The 18,949-nt window shown below is 36.8% G+C and overlaps 1 protein-coding gene across 1 annotated transcript in view; it reads left to right on the top strand.

The window, feature by feature from the left end:
* The window catches only part of LOC114330913 (ATP-binding cassette sub-family C member 4-like), a 113,654-nt gene that overhangs the window by 65,232 nt on the left and 29,473 nt on the right, over positions 1-18,949 (top strand). Inside the window, exons 7-8 of the mRNA XM_028280351.2 lie at positions 5,835-6,273; positions 17,587-18,148. Of these exons, the coding sequence (XP_028136152.2) occupies positions 5,835-6,273; positions 17,587-18,148 (1,001 nt within the window). The remainder of the gene's footprint in view (positions 1-5,834; positions 6,274-17,586; positions 18,149-18,949) is intronic.

The raw sequence follows: 18,949 nt of genomic DNA, 5'->3' as shown, positions 1-18,949 counted from the left end.
TATTCTACAGGGTGACGCAAACTTTCAGAAAAAATCACAGTTTGATTGGTACACCCGGTATACAATAACAATTTACCTGTCTAGCAACAATATTATTACAGCGATATTATTGAAGAACAACAACAACAACTATAACATTAAAAAATCATTTAAATCGGACAACAGGTCTAGAACATTTGAGTCATTAAAAGTGGCCCATTTTTAAGGTGGTGCGTTAATTTCTTATTAGAAGTGTATTTGCTAAACAGGCAATATGTATACAGGGTAGCGAGAAAGTATGGAAACACGGTAATTTCTCAGAAACCGCTGAAACGATTTTGGTGGGTAAGGGTTTTCTAATACGGCCGATATTATAGTGGTAATTACATTGTTATCAAATCTTCCGTTTTTCGGAAATCTAATGAACTTTTTTATTTCAAATGGAACACCCTGTATATTTTTTGCGTTTTGATGTCCTTAAGAAATGCTGATTATTTTTCATGTTATATTCCCTACACCTAAATGCCATAATTTGGAGTTATTACTACATTTATTAAAAAAAAAATTAAACAAATTATAAAAATCAAACTTTTTGGCCAGGCTAGACATTATTTTAGATTCCTTGGATCATTTGGAACAAAAAAGTTTCTTTGTAATTTTTCTTTAAAGTTAATTGTTTCCGACTTATAATAAATGTAAAACAGAAAATAATCGAAAAATTACGATTTTTAAGATTCAAATAAGTACCTATACACGTAAATTTTGTTTTGAATTTACGAAGTACCTACTTTTATCAGCTCCCTATAAGGATATTTGGCACGTTTTATTCTAAAACATTGTTTTTTTAATTGTTAATGAAGCACATAATATGAGAGGACGGGCGATCGGGCTCTATTAACAACTAGAAAAAAGTGTTTTAAAAACCCGTGTTGAGCTGCCCCCCCACTTGCAAAAATTAAAAAACAAATAGCCATGATTTATGAGCTATTTATGAGCTTTCATATTACAAAAATTAAAATTTTTTAGCTCGTTCCACTGAGCAGGAATTTAATATTTTAGTGGGGGGACCGAGTCAGCCCCCACTACTTAAATATTGGAATATTGAATCGATTTTTACGGCCGAATTACGAGCTATTTATGAGCTCTTGAAATGATATAGTTTCGATTTTTGAGCTCATCCCCTTCACTCCCAAACAACCCTTTAATTGATTTAACTTAAGAGAAAAATGCTGAGAAAACAATATATCGTATCGCGGATATAATTCCTATAGCTTATATATTCTAAGAATAAACTATTAAATCACGTGCATTTCGATTATTGAGCTCCAACCCCTTCGCAAGAAAACCACCTCATCTTCCCGGCTTAAGAGAGAGTTGTACTTAAAATGCATTAAATTAATTATTTGGTCTACATTATCATTTAATAATTTATGAGCTCCCAAATTACGCTCATTTAGATCAGTAAATTGAAATTTATTTTGTATAGTGCAGTCACTGAAAGTAAAAGTCAACGATTACCTTCACTTTCGGTGAACCTTCATCGATTTTCACGAAAATTGGTCAGTGGTTAGAGGATACTTCAAGATAGAAAGGTGACCTTGCGCCTTTACCCTGAGAGTGGATACCGCCCCTTCTCGGGGGTGAAAATTATTGTATTAAAAATAACTGCACAAATCAATAAAAGGACAAATTATAAGCAACATTTGTTATATAATGTTATTAAAATAAGTCAATACTTTTTAAGTTATTAAAGATCAAAGATTTTAATTATTCGTGAAAAAAATGCATGCTTTGAAGCGGTTTTTCGTAAATCACTGAAAAGCTGTAAGTTTTTACAAAAAAGTTAATAGTAGTTTAATTCTTATAGCTTATATTCTAAAAATAAACTCTTAAATCACGCGCATTTCGATTATTGAGCTACAACCCCTTCGCATGAAAACCATCCCATATTCCCGGCTTAAGAGAGTTGTACTTAAAATAATTTAAATTAATTATTTGGCGACTACATATCGTTTAATAATTTATGAGCTCGCAAAATATACGCATCTCGATTATTGAATTGCAATTTTCTTTCTATAGTGCAGTCACTGACACTTAAGATACAAATCAACTATGACCTTCGGTTTCGGCAAACCTCCATTCATTTTCACGAAAATTGGTGAGCGGATAGAGGATACCTCAAGAAACAAAATTAACAATAACAACTTGCGGTTTTAGCCTGGGGTATATATCACCCCTTCTCGGGGGTGAAAATTACTTTATTATAAATAACCCCACAAATCGAGAGACAGACAAATTCTAAGCAAAATTTGTTATATATTATTAAAATAAATCAATACTTTTTGAGTTATTAAAGATCAAATATTTTAATTTTTGTGAAAGAAAATGCATGATTTAAAACGATTTTTCATAAATAACTCAAAAACTGTAAGTTTTTACAAAAAAGTTTTTATTTCTAAAATTGAAGCTAATTAAAAATGTAATAAATTGCTTACTTGAAAAACCCTTCAATGTTAATTTAAAGTAAGTTATAGGTAATTAAATGTATATTTTTTTCTGCGACTATTCAAATCTAAGGATTCAAGCTTAAATAACGGGAAAGCGATGCACACTAAAAGTAAATACTTGTCAAATGAGCTCCAGAAAAGTAAAGGTAAAGTAAATACTTGTCAAATGAGCTCCAGAAAAAGTTGATAGCATCAAAATTTATAATTCAAAAATTTTTCCTAAAAAATTAGTTTTTTTAATAACTCTGTTAATTTTTATGATATCAGGCACATCCAACTATTTGAAAGATAATTTCAAGAGCTATAAAACTGTATTACATTTAATCTTTCAAATTCTTTATTTTTTTAGGTTAATAGGTTAAAGGACTCCAGTTACATTGTTCTCGTAGTAAACTTTAGGCTTAAACGTTTCTATCTTCGTTATTTTGATTCATACAGAATAAAAAGACAAGAAAAATCTTTGCTAATAAAAAAAACTCAAACTTCGTTATCTATCATTTTTTACGTGTATCGATTATTGATGGAGTTATTATTTTAAATATGATTTAAAAAAAACAAAATTTTTCAAATTTTCGTAAATTATTTGCTTTTGATAATAACTCCAGCAATACTCGATACACGTAAAAAATGATAGATAACGAAATTTGAGTTTTTTTTTTATAAGCAAAGATTTTACTTGTCTTTTGATTCCTGTATGAATTAAAATAACGAAGATAGAAACGTTTAAGCCTAAATCTTACTACGAGAACAATGTAACTGGAGCTCTTCAACCTATTATCCTAAAAAATAAAGTATTTGAAAGATTAAATGTAATACAGTTTTATAGCTCTTGAAATTACCTTTCAAATAGTTGGATGTGCCTGATATCATAAAAATTAACAGAGTTATTAAAAAAAATTCATTTTTGTGGAAAAATTTTTGGAGTATAAATTTTGATAGTATCAACTTTTTCTGGAGCTCATTTGATAGGTATTTCGTAAGTACTTTGAAAGTATTTATTAAGTGTTTTAAAATGCATCTCTTTCCCGTTATTTAAGCTTGAATCCTTAGATTTCAATAGTCGCAGAAAAAAATATACATTTAATTACCTATAACTAACTTTTTAAATTAATATTAAAGGGTTTTTCAAGTAAGCAATTTATTAAATTTTTTATTAGCTTCAATTTTAGTGATGAAAACTTTTTTTGTAAAAACTAAAGCATGCATTTTCTTTCACAAAAATTAAAATATTTGATCTTTAATAACTCAAAAAGTATTGATTTATTTTAATAACATTATATAAAAAAATTTGCTTAGAATTTGTCCCTTTCTCGATTTGTGGGGTTATTTTTAATAAAGTAATTTTCACCCCCGAGAAGGGGTGACATATACTCCAGGCTAAAACCTCAAGTTTTTATTGTTTATTTTGTTTCTTGAGGTATCCTCTATCCGCTCACCAATTTTCGTGAGAATGAATGGAGGTTTGCCGAAATCGAAGGTCATAGTTGATTTTTACCTTCAGTGACTGCACTATAGAAAAAAAATTGGAATTCAATATTAATTGAGATGCGTATATTTTGCGAGCTCATAAACTATTAAAGGATATGTAGTCGCCAAATAATTAATTTAAATTATTTTAAGTACTAGAATATGGGATGGTTTTCTTGCGAAGGGGTTGTAGTTCAATAATCGAAATGCGCGTGATTTAAGAGTTTATTCTTAGAATATAAGCTAAACGAATTAAACTACTATTAACTTTTTTTGTAAAAACTTACAGATTTTCAGTGATTTACGAAAAACCGCTTCAAAACATGCATTTTTTCACGAATAATTAAAATCTTTGATCTTTAATAACTTAAAAAGTATTGACTTATTTTAATAACTTTATATAACAAATTCTGCTTATAATTTGTCCTTTTATTGATTTGTGCAGTTATTTAACTTAACAAATTATATTTAATATTATTTAATTTATAATATAAAATAATTTTCACCCCCCGAGAAGGGGACGTATCTACCCTCAGGGAAAAGGCTCAAGGTGGTACCATATCACCTTTGTTTCTTGAGGTATCCCCTAACCACTGACCAATTTTCGTGAATACCTATGAAGGTTCACCGAAATTGAAGGTAATCGTTAATTTTTACCTTCAGTGACTGCACTATACAAAATAAATTGCAATTTACTGATCTAAGTGCGCGTAATTTGGGAGCTCATAAATTATTAAATAATATGTAGTCGCCAAATAATTAATTTAATGCAGTTTAAGTACAACTCTCTCTTAAGCCGGGAAGATGGGGTGGTTTTCTTGCGAAGGGGTCGTAGCTCAATAATCGAAATGCACGTGATTTAATAGTTTATTCTTAGAATATATAAGCTATAGGAATTATATCCGCAATACGGTATATTTTAAGTTCTCTCAGCATTTTTCTCTTAAATTAAATCAATTAAAGAGTTGTTTGGGGGTGAAGGGGATGAGCTCAAAATCGAAACTATATCATTTCAAGAGCTCATAAATAGCTCGTAATTCTGCCGCAAAAATCGACTCAATATTCCTATTTTTAAGTAGTGGGGGGCTGACTCATCCCCCCACTAACATATTAAATTCCTGCTCAGTGGAACTAGCTCAAAATTTTTAATTTGCGGAATATGAAAGCTCATAAATAGCTCCTAAATTAGGGCTATTTGTTTTTTAATTTTTGCAAGTGGGGGGAGGGGCAGCTCAACACGGGTGTTTTACCATGCGATAAGCCCAAAATTACTTATCGGTAACTGATAAAATAAGGTTTGAACTTGAATTAAGGCCCTTCGTTGTTTCATTCTTTACTTGTGTTTTTGAGCCTAGAAAATCGTCATTTTTCGATTTTTTTCAGTTTTAAATTGTTTATAACTAAGAAACGATTAACTTTAGACAAAAATTATAAAATACTTTGTTTGTTTTCAATGATTCATAGAACCTAAAATAATCTCTATCAGGGCCGAAAAATTTAATTTTTATAATTTGTTTAAAAACAATTTTTTTTAAATAAATGTAGCAATAAATCCGAAATTATGGCATTTAGGTATAGGGAATAGAACATGAAAAATAACCAGTATTTCTTAAGAACGTCAAAACGCAAAAAATATACAGGTTGTTCTATTTGAAATAAGAAAGTTCATTGGATTTCCAGAAAAACGGAAGATTTGACAACAATGTAATTACCACTATAATATCGGCCGTATTAGAAAACCCTTACTCAACAAAATCTATGAAAATCGTTTCAGCGGTTTCCGAGAAATTACCGTGTTTCCATACTTTCTCGCCTCCCCTTTATAAAAAATATATAGTACCACAGTATAAATAAGAGTTCGAATTTTTTATCGCTTTTTAGGAAAACAACTTTTCGACGAATGTATATGTGGTTATCTCAGCAGCAAATGCGTGGTACTAGTCACTCACCAACTGCAATTTTTAAAGAAAGTCAAAAATATTTATCTAATGAACAACGGTAGAATCGAAGTCTCTGGTCCTTACTCTCTTTTGAAGAACTCTACCAATGAATACAGCAAACTCCTAGCGAATATCGAAGACGAGGAAGAAGAAGTCAGGCGTAGGTCTAGGATGATTTCGATGAGCAGTGAAAGCGAAGGCATGGATGATGACTTCCAAATTATGAACAAGGAGAAAATAGGTAGTGGTACCATTTCTAAGCGAGTTTATATTAACTTCGCTAAAGCAGGTGGTAACATGCTCAAAGTTGTTGCATTAATATTCGCCTTTCTCTTTAGCCAGCTTCTGGATAGCTCTGCTGAGTATTTTGTGTCTATTTGGTAAGTTAGTTTTTATTTTATTCTCCCTATAGTCCAGTTACTCACGGTTTTTTCTCCTAATTTTAACGAATCGCTTTGATTGACATGAAATTTGGCATACACATACCAAACATGTCAAAGAAAAAAGGGATATTGTGTCGATGTGTGCTGTTACTCTGGGGGTGAGTTTCACCCCTTCTCGGGAGTGAAAAGACATACGTTCAAAATATGTCTGGACTTGGATAAACTGACTAAGCAACTTTTGTTCAATGGAGTTTTTCACTAAGCCAATATAGTAGTCCAGGCGCCAGAAGGGTCACCGTGTCCTTTTCAATTCTGATGGACAAACTCAACGATTTCTTATGAATTTTTGGCTGCTGGTTACGAATTTCGAGGGTGGATTTCAATCCGAGTGGTCAAAAAATGGTTATAAACAATTTAATTGTTTATAAGGCTCTGGCTCATAAACGAAAAGAGATAAAAAAATGTTTCTTTAGTAAATAACGAAGAAAAAAACGGTTACTAAACTTAAATCTAACAATTAGAACCCAAGATATTGTAAACTTAGTGCGCAATGCAAATTGTAAAATAAGTATTTTTCGAAGCTTTATCGATCGTAACTTGGCCTCTACGCATGAAAATGAGCCTTCTCATTTTAAAGCTTAATTAATAGGCTTCCAAACAAAGTTCGTTAAATTACTCTATCTTTATTTGCTTTAAAGTTATACCCGTTTGAAGTTATACCTTTCTTAAAAAAATGTACACTAATTTGTTTATAAGGGTTTTAACTGTTTCAAGCAAATTTGAACTATAAAGATTTATACTTTATTTAACAATAATGATAGAAGAACTGAAAGGGAACAATTTGAGCTTATGAAAATGTTCGAAAGTTTATTTTTGGCCAAGATATCGATATTTTGGCTACAAATTTTGGCACTTACTTGACTGTGAGCCGATCTTGCGCCTCATAGCGCGCCATTAAAATATCGATATCTTGGTCGAAAATAAACTTACGAATATTTTCTTAAGCCCAAATTGCTCCTTTTGAGTTCTTCTATCATTATTGTTAATTAAAGTATAAATGTTTATAGCTCACATTTGCTTGAAACCCTTATAAACAAATTAATGTACAATTTTTTTAAGTACCTCAATTATAACTTCAAACGTTTATAACTTTAAAGCTAATGAATATAAAGTAATTTAACAAACTTTTTTAGAAGCCTATTAATAATTAGCTCTAAGGCTCATTTGCATGCGTAGAAGCCGAGTTACAATCGATAGTTTCGAAAAATACTTATTTTGCAATTTGCAATTTGTATTGTGAACTAATTTTACAATATCTTGAGTTCTAATTGTTGGATTTAGTTTAGTAAACGATTTTTTCTTCGTTTTTTATTAAGGAACAAATTTTATTTGAAACATTTTTTATCTCTTTTAGTGTATGAGCCAGAGCCTTATAAATAACAATTTTTTGACCACTCGGATCGAAATCCACCCTCGAAATTCGTCATCAGCAGCCAAAAATCCATAAGAAACCGTTGAGTTTGTTCATCAGAATTGAAAAGGACACGGTGACCTCTATTTGGCGCCTAGACTATAGATGGAAAGAACACTTTGAAGAACTTTAACGGATATAAAGCCAGATGGCATTAATGAAGAACAAAATAAATATTGAAAGATAACACAGAAAACTCAATAAACGAGGAAGAAGTCAAAGAAACCCATAAAAACTGGGAAGTATAGAAAACTCCGGGAGTGGATAGAATAACAGAAATTATAAAAAAAACATGGGAAAAATGGACAACAACTGTGGACAAAAATAATGAATAAAATATGAATAAATTAAGATATCCCCGAAGATTGTAGAGTGTCACTAATAATACCCATATGCAAAAAAACGAGATAGGGAAGAATGCAATAACTACTGGGGATAAAACGAGATAGGGAAGATTGACATTGCTACGTACATGTACGAAACTCTTAGAAAAATAGTAAATAAACGAATAATAACAATGGGAGAACACACATTTTTTAGACGAAGCACAAAGTGGATTTAGAAGTGGTAGAAGTATACAGGATCATATATTTACTTTAGTTTACAAAAATCGCTGCAAGAGAAAAAGAAAATAGACGTAGCATTTCTTGTTCTAGAAAAAGCATTCGATGAAATACCAAGACAGCAACTATGGAAAATACTAACACAAAAATGAATGGCCAAGTTAATAAGAATGACACAAAAAATATACAATGAGAACAACAATGCCATAATTAGTAATACTTTAATTCAACATCAGATATGTTTACAATAAATGGAGATTTAAGGCAGGGAGGAGCACTTAGCTCAACATTATGTCTAATGTTTATGGACGAAATTATTCAGAAATGCACAACAAGGAGTAGAAAACTTAATGTAGGGTGTATAAATCTGCAAAGAGTAGAATCTCGAGAGGAGTATTCGCTGACGATCAGGTGCTAATTGACAATACTGAAAAATAACTTCAAAACAATTTGAAAATATGAAAAGAAGTACTTACTGGAAACGTAATGAAGATAAATATCAGCAAAGTTTTACAGATAGGAGAAACCAGGAAAAGACTTGAAGAAACAAAAATAGAACAAATTAAAACTTTTACATTGTCATCACAAGTGGCTCGAAAATCCGTTGTGAATCTTGGCCTGCTCGCAAAGAATTCACCACTCCTGTCGATTCCTGACAACTTCCCTCCATCTTCTGGCCCTTAAAATATGCAGGTCTTCTTCCACATCATCAATCCATCAAAACTTTTACATACATAGGAGTAATAATAGAAACACCAGGATCTCTAGAAGCATAAATCAATAGCAAAGTAGAGAAAATGCTACAACTGAATGCAATGTTTGTAGAGATCTTCTAGATGTCACCAGAAACTTTATTTTCTAGTTTCGAAATTGACGAAATCAAAGCAGCATGCTTGTCCTCAAGCACATAAGTTTCCGGATTTTGACCCTCTTCTTGGAGGGCGTTCTTCCGACGTTGGACTAAATCAGCCATTTTTACAACAGAATCCAGATCCCTATCTTCCAGCTCCTTCCGTGAGTCATTAATCCTTAGCTAGTTGATCGATGCCATGCCACATAAGTTATTTTTAAATCCCACTGCTGACACCAATGTAATTAATTCTATACTATATTTATGAACTTTATTTATTACCATGTTTAGGATTGTTTGAACTGAAAAAAATTTATTTAAACATTTACACCTTTGCAGAATGATATATTTTGTTATCGTAAATATTTCAAATTAGTAAAACCAAGATATTTAATTTCACTTGCCTGTATCAACTTTTATTAACCCTAGAAGGACCAAGGAGGGTATCTATCCAAAATTAAATAAGCTACGCTTATAAAAAATCCTGTCCGACAAGTATGGTCCAGGAAAGTCGCAAAACCAACTCTTGGTGGTGCACCGAACTGGAACACCTTAGAAAGACAGCAAGAACTTCTTTTAATAAAGCAAAACGCACCAAACTTAAAGAGGATCGGTATATTTATCAATCAAACCTCAGAGAGTTTAAGAAAGTCTGCAGACAAAAACAAAGAGCTGCTTGGAGAGCCTACTGTGAGGAAATCGAAAATTTTCCGCAAGCTTCCAGGCTACAAAAAGCGCTCTCAAAAGATCCACATCGGCATATCAGCATACTAACAAAGGAAGATGGAAGCAAAACTTCCAACCTTTGCGAAAGTGCTGAGGTCCTGATGAAAACACACTTCCCCGGTTCTAGCGTTTCAAAAGCACCGAACTGGACGGAAGAAATAATCATACCCACACCAAATGACTGGCATCTTGCCAGAACATTAATTAGTGAGGAAAAGATAAGATGGGCCATATCGTGCTTCGCCCCTTTCAAGTCACCAGTGCCTGACGGCATATATCCAGCCCTACTACGGTGGGGACTGGATATCCTTCTGCCGCACCTTGTGGGAATGTTCAGAGCCTCTCTGGCTCTAAGATATATTCCTAGAGAGTGGAGAGAGGTACGTGTGGTCTTCATACCAAAACCAGGTAGGATGGATTACACCCTACCGAAGGCTTTCCGACCAATTAGCCTAACATCTTTTCTCATGAAAACGATGGAAAGGCTATGTGAGAGGTACATAAGAGATAAAGTTCTGGTTCATAATCCACTTCATCCAAATCAACATGCATATACTTCGGGAAGATCTACCGATTCTGCACTTCATCAAGTAGTGGGAAGAATTGAAAGATCGCTGGATAATAAAGAATCCACCCTAGGTATATTCATAGACATTAAGGGAAAACAACTTTCCCAACCATCACCCAACAGCTCAATGTCAGGAATGTCCCCCTGGCCGTGAGCGAATGGATATTAAGTATGCTGTCAAATAGAGCAATAAGCATAAATGTAGAAGACGTTTTGGTTAGAGGGATGGTTACGAGGGGATGTCCACAGGGGGTGTGCTATCACCACTCCTCTGGAACATAGTGTTGGATACCCTGGTCGACCAACTCAGCAAGAACGGTTTCTACACAATAGCCTATGCAGACGATATAACGGTCTTGCAAAGCGGTAAGTTTGAGAACACACTATGCGAGAGATTACAAGTTGCTCTCAGACTAATAGAAACATGGTGTAAGGAACACTCACTGTCTATAAATCCAAAAAAAGACAGAGATGATCCTCTTTACCAGAAAAAGAAGGATCACGGGCTTAATACCTCCTAGGATTCTAAACTGCAGTCTGAACTTCTCTGAAGAGCTGAAATACCTTGGTTTTATCCTTGACAGGAAGTTAACAGGGAACGCTCACTTAAATAGTAGAACTAAAAGAGCATATATTGCCTATGACCAGTGTCGGCGAACGGTCGGACGTACTTGGGGCCTTTCACCCAAGGTGGTCGCCTGGATCTACACTGCTGTCATTAGGCCAATGCTAACTTACGGAGCCATTGCTTGGGTACCAAAAGTGCTACAGGCAACAGCGATCAACAAACTAAACCATATTCAACGGATGGCTTGTCTAAATATAACAGGTGCCATGAAAGCAACACCAACTGCTGCAATGGAGTTGCTCATTGGCATTACCCCTTTAGACATATATGTCAGAGAGGTTGCGCTGATGACGATGATGAGATTACGCTCAGCGGGTGCAAACCTTGATGTAGGAATGGGACAATTGAGATGTCGTTTCTCGCGGGGTGAGCTGGAGGCACTGCCCCAGCTACATGCAGGCCATGGATGCGACTCAATTAAACCTACGTTTGTCTTCGAAAAACCCTACGAAATCAAAACAAGACAACATAGGGAGTCAAACGTGGCAAATGCATATTGCATCTACACCGATGGCTCCAAAACGGAAGAAGGGTCAGGATGCGGAATATACTCCAGGTCACTGAACCTTAGTATAAAATGGGGTATAAAATGGGGAAGAAATGGGGAACTCCAGAAGGGTGAGTAATAAAAAGAAAAATAGAAAGAACAGTGAAAAGGTGAGAGGTTGCTTTCTGGAGAACGGGAGTGGGCCCCTATACAGTCCATCAGTGAAACAGGAAGCCACCTCTCACAGAGTTTCGCGAAGAATAGACTGTATTGAAAATCAAACACCCCATTATTTTATCTATACAAATTTTGTTTATATATTTCATTTATTTATTTTATTTATTTCATTTTATTTATTCTATTTACCTATTTATATAATTTATTTATTGAATAATTTTATTTATACAAATTTTAACTATTTTACCAACTTATTTATTTTATTTATATATATTTATTTATTTATTTTAGTTTGTACGAATTTTAATTCAGTAGAAAGACGCGAATCCGTTGCAGAAACGATCTCAGGGAACTGAACCAAAGTGGATCTCAAGGATCAACCAGGTATACGGTTTTGCAGGTAAACGTGGGCAGGGCGCGTCGAGCGCACGACCTTGTCCTCGCAAAAGCCTGCAAGCTAGACATAGACCTGCTCATCGTCCCAGAACCAAACATAAAGATTACGTCGGGCGGTGATTGGGTTTAAGACAATGGAAAGAACGTGGCGGTGTTCATTAGAAATAGGGATGTGGGAGTGCAGAGCATTGTCGGGGGGGGGGGAATCATATCCTCATCAGGTTGAGGGGTTTCAGCCTCCTGGCATGCTACATATCTCCGAACATCCCTATGATGAGATACGAAGCCATCGTTGATGAAATAATGAGCACCGCCATAAGCGAAAAAGAAATATTGATCGCCGGGGACATTAATGCGAAGTCCAGATTATGGGGTTCCCCCATAAACGCTAAAAAGGGGGAACTATGGAATGAATGGATAGCCCAGGCTGGCCTCCAAGTATTAAACAACGACAAACCTATATTCGTAAGGGGGGCCAGCCAATCACATATTGACGTCACGTTCGCAAGCGAAGGGCTATCCAGAAAGGTGCACGGATGGGACGTCCTCGACGATCAATTATTTACCTACCACCGTTACATACAATATGAGATAAAGGTTAAAGGGGGATTAAAACGGACGATAGGTCACACAGAATCATACTTCAATAAAAGCAAGTACCTATCGGAGGTCAGAAAAATAAACGAAGAAGAGATTTCTGACCTTGACCAACTGAGAAGAGCTTTACAAAATGCAGCAAAGTTGGCCACCGTTAAGAAGAAAAATGATAAAAAATCACCCTACTGGTGGACGGATGAGATAGAAGGTTTACGGGAGAGATGCCTCAGAGCTCGAAGGAATTACACGAGAAGCCAGGGCAACCTCGAGCTCAAAGAAATATATAAAGACTTAAAGAAAACATTAAATAATAAAATAAAACGAGAGAAAAAGGAAAAGTGGCAGACCCTGATAAAAGCACTGGACGAGGATATATGGGGCGACGAATACAGGATTACAATGAAAACCTTGAAGATAATGGCCCCATATAGACTCGACGAAGACCAGCGGATGAAATCAGCTGAGCTCCTCTTCCCCACTAAGGAACCACAGAATTTTATTAAGGTATTTCCTACCATGGTCGAGGAGTTTACGGAAGAGGAAATAAAAACCGCTGGTCAGGAAATGAAGACAGGGAAAGCTCCCGGCCCTGACGGGCTGCCACCAGAGGCAAAAAAGGTTATAGCAACGGAGAAACCAGGTTTGATCAGAAAAATATGTAATGAGCTACTGCAGAAACAAGAGTTTCCCAGGGACTTAAAGGAAGCGCACTTGGTTCTACTCCTAAAGCCTGGGAAACCCCCTGATTCACCAACTTCTTATCGGCCAATATGCCTCCTGGACTGCCTTGGTAAATTCTATGAAGGACTTGTCAAGAGGAGACTGGAAGGCATGTTGAAAGATGAGAGAGTTTTATCTAGTCAACAATATGGGTTTAGAAAAGGTAGATCGACAGTGGATGCTGCTACCTGGATAAGGGATGCGGCTAAGACAAGCAAGAAAAGATGGGTGGTCCTTGTTCTGTTGGACATAAAAAACGCTTTTAATTCAGCAAACTGGGGCCTCATATTGAACCGAATAGGCGAATGTGGGGCTCCGGAATATTTGTCCAACATAATTAAGGACTATCTATCTGAGAGATTCGTATGCATATCGAAGAAGAAAAAGAAACAAATGACCGCGGGAGTACCCCAGGGGTCAGTCCTGGGACCCTTACTTTGGAATATATTATATAACGGGGTAATAGAAATTCACAAGAAAACAGGAGTTAGAGCGATAGCATACGCGGATGATCTAGCCTTACTGGTGGAAGATGATATGAGTCGGGGTATAACGGAAAAAGTAAATAAAGCGATAGAGAAGACCGCTGCGTGGATAGAGAAAAACGATTTAAAGTTAGCAGTAGACAAGACAGAAATAATAATCTTGAGGGGACCAAGAAAAAGAGACGATACAGTTTTCAGATATCAAGGCTCCGAAATAAGACCCCAACGGACAGTAAGGTATTTAGGCATAACTTTGGACGAGAGATTGACATTTGGACAACATGTGATAGAAGCATGTCGAAAGGCGGAGGAGAGGACCTCAACGCTGAATAAACTAATGCCAAATATAGGGGGGCCCGGATCCCAGAAGAGGCTAATGATGTTACAATCAATATTATCCATAATATTATACGGGGCTCCAGTGTGGCATGAGGTCCTCCGGATGAAAAAGTATAAAGACATGCTTCTGAGGGCTCAAAGGAAACCCCTGATCAGGGTGTGCAGCGCGTACAGGACTGTATCAACCATTGCCTTACAGGTAGTGGCTGGTTCTCTGCCGGTGCACATCCTGGCCAGGGAGAGAGTCCAAATGTACCGAAGGGGCAACGGGGCGATAGGTTCAGGGCTACTGAAGAGAGCTAGAAGTTTAGAGACGTGGCAGAGGGAATGGGCAGCCGAAGTCGGAAGGGCCGCCTGGACGAGATCCCTGATCCCGGATGTAGTGAGGTGGTACGGATGTCGGCATCGGCGCGTCAACTACTACTTTACACAGTTTCTGACGGGGCATGGATCGTTTCGACAATATACCCACCGTATTGGGAAAACTAGGGACGATCTATGTCCCGAGTGTGGTGTGGTGGATGACGCGCGGCATGTCGTGTTCGTATGCCCTGCCTATCGCGCGGGGCGTACCGAACTGCAGCTGGGTCTGGGATCTCCACTAGGCGAGCCTCATGAGCTGATCGATAGAGCTATCGACAGCAAACGAGACTTTGAGCTAATCATTGCCTTCGTCACAAAGACAATAAAGCACAAAGAAGAAAAAGAGAGGCGGCTGCAAGCGGGATGACCGCTTTATATTTATTTTCTTAAAATGTGTTTGTGTTGTGATCGGGCAGCCAGCGGGGGGCGGACCCTTTACATCCAAACCACGCTGACTGCCCATTTTTACTTTTTATTTTTATTTTTTTTTTATTTACTTATTTTACTTTTTCATATTTTTAGTTATTTATTTTATCGTATTTTATTTATTTATCTCTTTAATTTTATTTACATAAGTTAAGATTTCTTTCGAACAATTTTTTATTTTCGGTTTTTCCTGTCTATGTGTTCTATCTTTTCTTTCTTCACTGTCCTTTCTTTTTTTCTTTCCTTTTTCGTTATGTCTTTTCTCTTTCTTTTCTCTTCTCTCATTGTATCTCTGCTCTTTTCTCCTCTTTTTCACTCTCGTTTCCCCCTTTGTGTTATGTCTTTTATCGTTTTCTGTGACAGTCAGTGTGGAAGGACCTTTTACATCCGACCTACATAGACTGTCCCATTTTAATTTCCGAATTGAATGGGTGGATGAGTAAGCGTACATAGATGAAAGTATGAATGATTGGAGTTGAATGAGAGAAAGTATGAAGGAGCGGACGAGAAAGAGTGCATAGATGAAAGTATGAACGACTGGAGTTGCTCGTAACTGCCAACTGACATCTTCTAGCTATTTTCATCCGGGATTGGGGGCCTCCTTGTCGCCCTACCTGCGCACGGGTTGCGCCAGACGGTCGCTTCGCTGATTGGCCTGGTGCGGGGCGTGGGCGGGGGGTCGGCCCGGGGGCCAACTGATTCATGGAATGCACGCTAGGAGTGCCGGAGGGGAGATATAAGTAAGGTCGACGGGTCAGATATGCTCGCTAAGAGCGGTCCCAGACCCGTCGGCTGGAGAAAAGAGGGGGTGGGTTTAGTCGGTAGGCGGCCCGTGATACAGATAGGATGGACCGAATCCGACACACCTGGGACACCTTCCAAGACGGTCTTGAGAAGATTCCCACCTCCCAAAAAAAAAAAAAAGTATAAAATGGGTTATGGGCAAAAATGCCAGCGTAGTTCAGACTGAACTGGCTGGTATCTCCATAGGCGCAAAAGAGATAATCAGGAAAGGTATAGCCGGCAAAACTATAATAATCTGCACAGACAGCAGACAAGCGCTAATAACCCTGAACAGACCACGTGTCATATCAGGGCTAGTAATGGAGTGTCATCAATCACTAGCCCAAGCTTCGGATGGTAACAACATCATCCTAAGGTGGTTTAAAAGACAACGGAAATAAAGGCAACCGCATTGCTGACCAGCTAGCTAGGAAGGCAGCAGGCCTGAGACTCTTAGGACCTGGTGATCTTTTTGGCCGGTCAACTGCAACAATCGCGGAAATTTTCAAATGTCACTCCCACACGCAAACTGTGGAAAGATGGGAAGAAGGGCCAGGATGTAGACTTGCCAAGGTAACACTAAGGAACCTTGGGAAGTCAGCATCAGAAAAGTACTTAAGAATGACCAGGAAAAACCTACGCTTGACAGTTGGTTTTTTAACTGACCATTGTCAACTAAGAAAACACCTCCACACACTGGGGCTAGTAGACACATCTCTATGCAGGAGGTGTGAACGAGATGACGAGACTGTCGAGCATGTCCTACGTGAATGTCCGGAGTTATCGTCAATACGAGAATATGCGTTCTGCGAGCCTTGTCCTACATCTGCCGATATAAGGGAGATGTCACCAGGTGATTTGTCCACCTTCCTGAAAATGGCAGGATGGATGATGAACTAAGGACGACAACCCCCTGGGATTGTACAATGGTACAATGGGTCACTGGGAGGTACAATGGGTCAATTGTGGCCTTAGTGCTGTGGGACCTGACTCACACTCCCTACTCTACAGATACAGAGAGAGGACCAAGGAGGGTTAAAAAGTATCCACAACATTTCATTACATCCGATTTTCTAAATACCTTTGTTCCTAAATATCTCAAATAATTAGTAGTTGTCAGCGTACTACTACCCTATTAGACGGCATAATTAGCATTTCTATAATTTAATTCATTTCCTCATAGTTTTATAAAAACTTGACAGTGGACTATAAATAATCTCCTTGAATACCTTCAACACCGTCCCAAAATGGAAAGGGACGATATCATTCATGTGTTAAGTTAGCAAAATCTAAAGGAAAAAAGGCCAATAAGTGGCCAATAAGGCAACCATAGTTTGTTCAAAATGCAAGTGTGTATGCGGGGTAAGCACAGCAAGAAGTCAAAAATGTTTCTGTATCCTACGATGATGCCAATTTCACTGAAGCCGAAGACTCCGGGAAAATTATAAATTCGTATCTTTTAACTTCACTGTTCCATTAACGTCCAGGAATAATATAAAAGTGTTATTTTTAAATTAGTTTAAATAAAGAAGCACGTATTTGATTAATTTATGTGTGGACATTTATTGACCCTCCTTGATCATCGCTGTTTCTACTAAAAGGTTGGTCCTGCGAGAGTTAAGATGACTGATATTATTTTGGAGTTACTGGTACATTGAATTTCAACTATACATAATTGAAGAAGTTGAATTTTGCGCAATATTATTAAAATATATTTTTCTTTACTTTCAGGGTAAACGTTCAGCAGAGAATGTCACACATATCCAACTTTTCACAAACACTTGATACATCCAACTTTTCGCAAATACTTGAAACATCAAATGCAACTAATATCACCACCACCACTATTTTACCGTTAAATCTTACCGCCAATATTTTACCGTTAAATTTTACCACCACTATTTTACCGTTAAATTTTACCACCACTATTTTACCGTTAAATTTTACCACCACTATTTTACCGTTAAATAACACTGCTACGACGCTGAATCTCACCAATGATGATCCATACGCAGACTGGTGGCTAACTCCAATATTTACTGACAACACTGTGTTCTACTACAGTATTCTTATTATAGTCATTATTGTATTGTGTTTGATACGTTCTTTAGCCTTCTATAGCTGGAGTTTAACGGCTTCGACGAGGCTTCACAATAAAATGTTTGCTAACGTAGTATACAGTCCGATGAGGTTCTTCAATGTCAACCCTTCAGGAAGAATTCTTAATAGGTTTTCCAAAGATATAGGATCCATAGATGAAGCGTTGCCTAGAACATTGTTGGATACAGTACAAGTGAGTAATTTTATGTTTTTATTAAACATATCATCATCATCATCATCATCATTTTTTAGCCGTTATCGTCCATTGCTGAACATTAGCCTCTTCTAAGTTTCTCCACGTCTCTCTGTCTTGAGCTTCCATCATCCAGTTCCCGGCAGTTCTCTTTATATCGTCACTCTAGCGCGTTGGTGGTCGACCTCTGCTTTGTTTGTTTGCGCGCGGTCGCCATTCCAATAATCTTCTAGTCCATCTGTTGTTCGGTGTTCTTGCCACATGACCTGCCCATCTCCATTTCTTTTTTGCTACATGTTCTACTACGTCTTTGATATTTTTGTTCTTTTTCTGATGGCATTATTTGGTATCCTGTCTCTCTTTGTGATTCCTAGCATGGCTCTCTTCATAGGCCTCTGGGTCAATCTTAGATTTTCTGCTGGCCTATTCGTTAATGTTAGAATCTCTGCTCCGTATGTTGTCACCGTCAATAGGCACTGTTCATACACTTTTCTCTTCAGACATATGGACATATCATTTTGAAGAATTTCCTGTAGCTTACCAAAAGCCGAAACCTCTTCTGCGCTGTATCTCGTACGTTTGGTTGTTCTTTCCAATTTGTATCTCATGTGCAAGATATTTATACACATCGCCACTTCGCAAGAACGCAGGCTTAAGTCAAAATTTGACGAAATTGACTTATTAATGCAGATCTACTAATATTAAAAGTATCTATCGCGTGAATAAAGACCTATGACGTAATATTGATAGTCGCTAAGAGATGGCACCAAGTGTCTATATTTGTTTAGCGCGAAATTAGTT

Source organism: Diabrotica virgifera, chromosome 9 (genome assembly GCF_917563875.1).
Source record: "Diabrotica virgifera virgifera chromosome 9, PGI_DIABVI_V3a".
Classification (NCBI taxonomy): domain Eukaryota; kingdom Metazoa; phylum Arthropoda; class Insecta; order Coleoptera; family Chrysomelidae; genus Diabrotica; species Diabrotica virgifera.
The sequence above is the reverse complement of the archived record's forward strand: the minus strand, read 5'-3'. Positions and strand labels throughout refer to the sequence as shown.